Source organism: Lontra canadensis, unplaced genomic scaffold (assembly GCF_010015895.1).
Source record: "Lontra canadensis isolate GAN:19392208 unplaced genomic scaffold, GSC_riverotter_1.0 scaffold43, whole genome shotgun sequence".
Lineage (NCBI taxonomy): Eukaryota > Metazoa > Chordata > Mammalia > Carnivora > Mustelidae > Lontra > Lontra canadensis.
In genome coordinates this window covers 15125518-15133757 of record NW_022631037.1, presented here as the reverse complement: position 1 = coordinate 15133757, position 8240 = coordinate 15125518, and the positions used below count along the sequence as shown (strand labels likewise).

General features: G+C 56.2%; 1 protein-coding gene across 1 annotated transcript; it reads left to right on the top strand.

The window, feature by feature from the left end:
• Positions 1–1537: 1537 nt before the first annotated feature.
• On the top strand, positions 1538–5938 carry KRT19 (keratin 19). Its single transcript, XM_032871618.1, has 6 exons — positions 1538–2048; positions 4283–4365; positions 4588–4744; positions 5046–5207; positions 5320–5445; positions 5577–5938. Exons 1-6 carry the CDS (start codon positions 1617–1619, stop codon positions 5817–5819), a joined length of 1203 nt encoding a protein of 400 aa, XP_032727509.1. The 5' UTR covers positions 1538–1616; the 3' UTR covers positions 5820–5938.
• The last annotated feature ends 2302 nt before the right edge of the window (positions 5939–8240 follow it).

Below are 8240 nucleotides of genomic sequence, written 5' to 3'. Positions count from 1 at the left end.
CCTCGGACCCACTTGTAGGTCTGATTCACTAGTTTAAACAGCCTCAGGCTGGCCTTCCTGAGTGGGTCAGGGCTGCTCCGATGGATTACGGGGTGTGTAGGCGGTTTCCTGCCCCCGTTCCTGGATAAGTGGGTGGCTAGAAGGCAGTTTATTGGGGAATGGTGAGGCTGGGACAAGTCTTCCTTTAGCCACAGGTGATCCAGGTGATGATGTGTAAAAGGAGGGCTGAGATTTCACTGGGGGAAACTGAGGCCTGTTGCTGGCCCACCTCCCTAACAGCATCTCCAGAGGGCTTGGGGCCCCTGTCTTGCAACTTTGTGACTGCTCTGACCTAAGGAACCACTGGGGCAGTTCTGAGGAGGGGTGAGGTCCTTGGGGACAGGAACTGGGGTGAGGGGCAGGTAGTGTCTGATCGGGGGCCTGGCCCTCTCAAGTGATCAGAAAGGATGGGTAGAATTGTTGAGCAGGGTGAAGAGTGGGGATCATGGAGAGGAGGGCTCCTTCCTCTTATTATCAAAGCTGTTTGCTTTGTCTGTGAGCACCCTGCAGGGCCTAGCAGCCCACTCACTGATCCAGGAACTAGGACAGGACACTGTCAGGCTCCAGGACTGAGCCTGACACTCGCCTTCCAGATGCTCACAAGGAGGGAGGGATCCCATCCCGTTTTCCCTCTCTGGGTGGCAGGTGCTAAATGTCTCATGGACAAGTTATTTGCCTCCTTTAGGCTCAGATCCCCCCATCATGATTTCAGTAAATCTGTGATGAATGAATGCATGATTTTGGGGTTGGAGGTTGGGGTTGTTCTGGAAGGGTGGGAGGTAAGAGGCCCCCAGTGGGGGCAGGTGGGGGCAGGCTTGAGCTTGCAGTTACCAGGAAGTCCCTTACAGTCCAGGGACAGAAGCCTCCCTGCAGCTGTCCCCAGGAGTCTCTGGTGGCCCCAGGGCTTTGTCTGGCTCCAGCAGGGCGGGACAGCTTTGTCTCTGGAGGCCAGCGGCCAGGGCACCCTCCTCTGGGGGACTGAGAGGAAGTCAGGATGTGGGTGAATCCTCAAGGGGCAGGCTCTGAGAGGTGTAATTCCAAGTGGGGTTTAGGAATCTCCTAAATGTATTGACGGAAAGTGTTTAACTCCAATCCCCAGAAAGGGGCTTCAGAACGTAATTCCAGAGGGGGTCTCTGAGGGACGCGGGGTTGGAGGGAGGACAGGGTTTAGGAGCCTACTCTCTGGGGCACTTAATTCCTGGGGGGTTTCGAGCCTGGGGAGGGTGAGAATGTGAATGAGGGCGTCTCTGTGTATGATGGGGGTGAAGAAAGGAATGAGTGCGCTAGGAGGTGAGGAGGAGTGCAGTCGGGGCTCCGGAGGAGTTGGGGTGGGGTAGTTCCCCGCAGGGCGGCGGGAAGGAAGGGCTGGAGGTAGAGCCGCCAGGAACTGACCAATTGGGAGAACGCCCATATTTGTACCCAGGAGCCTGGAAATTCCTCGGGGCTCAGATATCCGCCCCTTCTCCCTCCCCCTTCCCCCGCCCGCCCCCGGCATAAAAGGCGCCAGGTGAGGCCCTCGCCATTCCTCTCGCCTACGGCTGCTCCTCTGACCAGTGTCGCCCGAGTTCTCCTTCGCCATGACTTCCTACAGCTATCGCCAGTCGTCCGCCACCTCGTCCTTCGGGGGCCTGGGCGGCGGATCCCTGCGCCTCGGGGCGGGAGGTGCCTTCCGCGCGCCCAGCATCCACGGGGGCTCGGGCGGCCGCGGCGTGTCTGTGTCCTCCGCGCGTTTCGTGTCCTCGTCCTCCGGGGGCTACGGCGGGGGCTACGGCGGGACCTTCGGCAGCAGCTTTGGGGTCCGGTCCGACGGGCTGCTGGCGGGCAATGAGAAGCTCACCATGCAGAACCTCAACGACCGCCTGGCCTCCTACCTGGACAAAGTGCGCGCCCTGGAGGAGGCCAACGGCGCCCTGGAGGTGAAGATCCGGGATTGGTACCAGAAGCAGGGGCCCGGGCCGGCCCACGACTACAGCCACTACTTCAAAACCATCGAGGAGCTGCGGGACAAGGTGGGCGGCGGCCCAGCTGCGGGAGGTGCACCTGTAGCGCAAACCTAGTCAGCCCCGCGGGCCGGGCGAGGCCGGAGGAGGGACCGGCGCCACCACCCGGCGGGGCGGGAGCTAGCCCGTTAGGAGGTGGGAGGGCCGCAGGGTGGGGCCGAGAGCAGGGGGCAGGTGGAGGGGCAGGACAATGGGGCAGGAAGTGGAGGTCTGGGTATCGGGAAGGGGGTGGGTTAGTGGGTGGGGTGTGCCGTGGCGGCGGGGGCGGGGCTGGTGGGTGGGGAGGCCTGGGAGATGAGGTCCGGAGGTGTGGGAGGAGGTGGGACAAGGCTGTAGGCTGCCCAGGGGCCTTGGCCCGGGGTGCAGTTGCAGCAGGGACAAGCAGGAATTTGGCCTGAGAGGAATGCAGTCCACCCCGGGCCAAACCTACCCTCTGCTGCCCCCGGCATGGGCCCGTCTGCATTCCTTTTCTCTGGTGGGGCAGCTCTGGTTTCCATCAGGCTCAGGCTGAAGCCCCTCCTGCCCCGCCCGGGGTGGGGGCGGGAGGGCACCCTGTAGTTAGAAACTTCAAAGAAGAATGGGAGGGGACATATGCTAATAACCTAAGGATCTAGTAAAGGCAAGATAACACACGCAGAGCCACCCCTCCCAACCCCGTCCTTTTCTTCGGGGTTGGGGGTGCTGGAGCCATAGGTCTAACAGGGAGCCCCTAAAGGCTTGCAGGGTGCCCGGAAGAAATGTATCAGTAACCAGCGGGACATTTTAATGATTCCACGTGCTGGGGCTCCAAACACGCAGCTCCCCGCGCTGTCGCCCAGTGCTCGCCAGGTGCTGGATGCCATGCCCATGGAGCAGGTAAACCAGACCTATGGACAAGGAGGGACAGCTAGAGTTGCAAACAACAAAATAGAATACTGCTTACATACTTTAAAAAATTGTAACCTGACAATAATACATTTTACCATGTACCTTCTTCACCCATTCTCTGTCCTACACACACCCAAAATAGAAGCAAAATTTCCTTTTTTTTTTTTTTTTTTAAGATTTTATTTATTTATTTATTTGATAGAGACACAGCGAGAGAGGGAACACAAGCAGGGGGAGTGGGAGAGCGAGCAGCAGGCTTCCCTGCCTGGTGCAGGGAGCCAGGACCCTGGGAAGTTCAACAACTGAGAGAGCCCGGAGCCCCCTCCTTTTCTTTTCTTTTTTCTTTTCTTTTCTCTTCTTTTTTCTTTTCCCTCCCTTCCTTCCTCCCTCCCTTCCTTCCTTCCTTCTTTCTTTCAGATTTATTTATTTATTTGAGAGAGAGAGAGGTGTGGGTAGGGACAGAGGGAGAGGGAGAGAGTTTCCTCAAGCAGATTCCCCTCTGAGTGTGAAGCCCTGTGCAGGGTTCCATCTCAGGACCCTGAAATCATGACCTGAGCAAAGAATCAAGAGTTGGCTGTTTAACCAACTGAACCACCCAGGTGCCCTAGCGAGACTTTCTTGAAACAATACTTACTGTACTGTGGGTGATCTCATTTTATATTCTGTTCTATATTCTGATCTCTTTTATATTCTGTTCAAGTTCATTAAAAAAACTATGCAAATTACCTCCCAGTACAATGACTAATGAGTCATGACTTGCTCTTTGAAAAACATAAACCCAAGTACCTTAATCAATGGTGTAAATATGTCCATCACAGCAGAGGGACTTCAGGGGGGGGTGAACTTGGACAAGGAATCCTGAGCTTCATTTCTTGCCTCTATAAAATAGGCATACCCACTGACCTGGCGTGAAAGATGAGGGGCAAAGTGCCTGGCACATAACTGATGCCCAAGAAATGGGACTTCCCTTTCCTGAGGCAGAATGTGCTTTGAATGGGGCTATGGACAAAAGTACCCCAACACAGCATCTGGTCGGCAGATCACTAGAGACTGCCTCCTGTAAGACTATTTAGAGTTTCCCCTGGTACAGTTCTCAGACACTTTCCTCCCAGACTTACCTCCCTGTCCTCCTGCACCCGTGCCCTACTGTTGGCTCAGCGTCCCTGATGATGGTTTCTCCTGCTGCAGCTCCTGGGCCTGGACTGATTTCAAGACCTCCCAGAGAGCTGGCCAACGGACAGCTGAGACATGGCTGGGCTTTGGTCTCTAGGGGTTAGAGGCATACTCATTTGCTCTCCTCTCTTTCCTAGGAAGAAAGAGGGTGGTTAGTGCCAGTACACTAAACTGGTGCCAACTTCCTGTCTCTTATCTTCCAGATTCTTGGTGCCACCATCGAGAACTCCAAGATTGTCCTGCAGATTGACAATGCCCGTCTGGCTGCAGATGACTTCCGAACCAAGTGAGTGTGTTTGCCTTGGTGGGTTGCTGAAGCCGGGGCAGAGAAGGAGGGGCAATCCCAGGCCCTTTGGGGGCTCAGTGCAGTGGGGGGACCAGACTCTGTCCTCATTCCTCCCAGCTGGCATGAAGCAACTGCCCCCCATGGACTTCTGCGGGAGATGGGGGGAAGTCTTCAGGGGTTCAGAGGAAATGCTGCTCTGACTATATCTATTTCCTTTGAAAGGTTTGAGATGGAGCAGGCCATGCGCATGAGTGTGGAGGCTGACATCAACGGCCTGCGGCGGGTGCTGGATGAGCTGACCCTGGCCAGGACCGACCTGGAAGTACAGATCGAGAGCCTGAAGGAGGAGCTGGTCTACTTGAAGAAGAACCATGAGGAGGTGGGTTTCAGGTTGGGCCATCTCTCCATCCCACCCCAACTTCCCAGGGCTGAAGACATTTTTATTCTGTATCCTCTTGACCTTGGCCATACCTGCTGCACCATCGGTATGGCCCCGGGTGTGGAGCGGGGCTCCCAGGGCTCCAGCAGTGGATGGACTGTCCACTAGTTTGTCTTGTCGGTGCTGGCTCCGAGGTCTGCACCCGAACCAGCCCCTTCCGTCTGGGGAATGGGGGAGTGATCTGGCCCAGGCCCAGCAGGCTCTGGGCTCCAACATGCCCATCTCTGCTGTGTCTTTCCAGGAAATCAGTGCCCTGAGGGGCCAGGTGGGGGGCCAGGTCAGTGTGGAGGTGGATTCCGCTCCAGGCATCGACCTTGCCAAGATCCTGGGTGACATGAGAAGCCAGTACGAGGTCATGGCTGAGAAGAACCGAAAAGATGCTGAAGTCTGGTTTATCAGCCGGGTACGCAGTGGGTAGCAGGTGTCCTTGGGGGAGGTGGCGGAGAGAGATCTTCATGCTCTCAGGCAGAGGTCTGCCTCAGTGCTCATTCCTTCTGCCTCCTCTCTTCTTGCAGACGGAGGAGCTGAATCGGGAGGTAGCCGGTAACACAGAGCAGCTGCAGATAAGCAAGTCGGAGGTCACGGATCTGCGGCGCACCCTCCAGGGTCTGGAGATCGAGCTGCAGTCTCACCTAAGCACGGTCCGTATGCCCAGCCCGGTGGGATGCATAATGGAGCCCGTGAAGCCTTGCACGGCCTGGGCTGTGGCTGTGCCCATGCCCTCTCTGGGAACCAGTCTCCCCTGAGTCTCTTTCCCTCTCCCTGCCCTCAGAAAGCTGCTCTGGAAAGCACGCTGGCAGAAATAGAGGCCCGCTTTGGAGTCCAGCTGGCCCAGATCCAGGCTCTAATCAGTACCCTGGAGGCCCAGCTGAGTGAGGTGCGTGCGGACACTGAGCGCCAGAACCAGGAGTACCAGCGGCTCATGGATGTCAAGTCGCGGCTGGAGCAGGAGATCGCCACCTACCGAAGCCTGCTGGAGGGCCAGGACAACCCGCCCACCCCCAAGGCACTCTGAGTCCAGCACCTCCTGGCTTCCTGCTCTACTGCAGAGGGGAGCCCTGGGTAGGGCCATGGGAGGGGGGGGACCCTACCCCTGACTCTTCCCCCTGACCTGCCAATAAAGTTTTATGGCTTGAGGACTGTTGTTGGGTTTGTTTTTTTGGCCGTTAGAGATGGGCCAGAACTTCTTGGTCCTGTTTTGGTTTTATTTAGATCAGGGTGCACCCTGTCTGTCTCAGGGGAAGGTGGGAGGGTGCTCACCAGCAGCTACTGGTAGGGTAATTCCTGTTTGCAGAACTCTTTGTCTATCTGACCTGTTCTTTAAAACAGGCTTGTGAAACAAGCATTGCTCCCCCAGCCCCCGCCCATTTTTGAAAGATTTATTTATTTGAGAAAGAGAGAGGGAGAGCGCAAGAACAAGTGTAGTGTGCATGACTGGGGTGGGGGTGGCAGAGGGAGAGAATCCAATCCCCCTGAGCACGGTGCCGAGTGCAGGGCCAGGTCCCAGGACCCATGAGATCATGACCTGAGGCGAAACCAAGAATTAGAAGCTCAACAGGCTGAGCCACCCAGGCACCCCACATCGCTCCCTTTCTATGGATGGGTAAACTAAGGGTCAGAGATTAAGTGGTTTGTTATATATGTGACTCTTCTAACATGGCAAAGGTAGGATTTGAAACTATGGTTTTTTTTTTTTTTTTCTCTTCAGATTTAGTTTTCTCTCCACTTCACTTCCTCAAGGGTTGGTATATATTTGTGTGTCTGAAAGGAATGCTTAATTGAGCACCTAGTATATACCATTTGATCAACCCTAAAAGGCAGTTCAGATGAGTAGCATCTTATAGAGCAAGAAACAGTTTCAGAGAGGGTAAGTAACTTGTCAGAGGTCACACAGTGACTTAATGGCAGAGCCAGGACCAGAAACAAAGTTTCCTGATGGTGCCACCCTATACCCCAGTCTCCTGGGATTGATGCACCTTATGCCAGGTCCTTAATACCTGTCAGTTTTGCTCCATGTGAGGGTCTGGGACTGCAGTCCCCTGGGCCAGGTCCTAGCAATCCATTCCTCCACCTACCGAAGGAGAGCCTGGGGCTTTGTGGGTCAGAGCCTGAGTGATGGGGGCAGGCCTCCCACTTAGAAAGCCGAAGAGGGTATACCTGTTGGTGTGTGTGTGTGTGTGTGTGTGTGTGCATGCACCAACACATTCATCCATCCCTGGGCAGCCCCACAGAAGCCCCTTACACCCACCAGCTCATACCTGGGCCCAGAGCCCGGAACGGGACCCAGCTGTGACCCAGACCTCCCGTACAGACCCCCAACCTGGCTTGCCTGAAGTTGGTCCCAGGCCAGCAAAGGAACCCAAGTCCCAGCTTCTCGGTCTAACTCTGCCCTTGTGTGGGTATGGTCTTGCCCCTGTGGTTTACAGTTCAGCTGCCAAGAACTGAGGCCAATTAAAGGTAAATAAGTAGTCCCACTTCCCCTTGGCTGAGAGGTTCAGGCTGAGTGGGTCTGTTAGGCCCCATGGATCTGTCTGATCCTGTGCTGGAAGAGGCTGGGGGGGAACACTGCACCCCGTGCCCCCGGAAGGTCTCTTGGAGGGGCACATGTGGCCGCCAGGTGTGCCCAGCGCTGTACCAAGGAGGCTGAGATCCAGTCGTACCCTGTGCTGAGAATCCTGAAGGAGGCGCTCTTGTTGCCACTTTCCTGTGGTTCTTAGAGACGTTCCTTAACTCCTTCAGGTCACAGAACTGGGGACTCCAGAGCCCAGCTCTTCCTTCCCTCCCTGGGCCAGGAGCTCCTTCGGCCCCTCCCTAGCTATTCTGCTGTGGCCTCGGGCGCCCACAGCCACACCCCACCCCTGCTTAATTTTAGAGGTCTGGCTCACCCCCAGGCTGGGACTGCCCAGAGATACTTGTCCCCAGTTCATGAAAGTCTCTGTTGTCACAGCTGAAACCCTCCCCTATACCCCAGAGGCCCCTGGAATGTGGCTCTGGGGTGGGGTCTGGGCCCCACACAGGTGGGACAGGTGACTGGGTAGCAGGTCTGGGTGTCAGGAATGAAGCCTTCCTTTGTGTGTGTGTGTGGGGGGGAAGGTGGGGGGAGGCAAGGGCTGGGACACTTGTCTGTCTCAGTTAAGGAGCTGAAACCAGGGGTGCCCTGTTGACAGAGAGGCTGGGATGGAGAAGAGGGAGAGGGAGGGAAGGAGAGAGAAGGGGAGAGGATTCAGGGGGCAGGTCTTTCCCTCCTTGCTGGTCCTTGTGATCTCTTCAGTTTGCAGAGCGTTTCCTGTCAGTCACAGGCATCCCTCTACCCCTTCAAGGCAAGTGGGGGGGGGTTGTTTCCATTTTCCAGATTGGTAGACTGAGGCTGAGAGCGGCAGCTGGATTACTAAGAAAGCCACATACCTAATAGAGGAGGAATTATCCAGGCCCCAGG

Excerpts from the sequence above, each read along its gene's own strand:
- KRT19 (XM_032871618.1), top strand. The coding sequence starts at position 1,617 with ATGACTTCCTACAGCTATCGCCAGTCGTCCGCCACCTCGTCCTTCGGG. Across the intron at positions 4,366-4,587 it reads GCAGATGACTTCCGAACCAA|GTTTGAGATGGAGCAGGCCA; the intron begins GTGAGTGTGTTT and ends TTCCTTTGAAAG. Across the intron at positions 5,208-5,319 it reads AAGTCTGGTTTATCAGCCGG|ACGGAGGAGCTGAATCGGGA; the intron begins GTACGCAGTGGG and ends CTCTTCTTGCAG.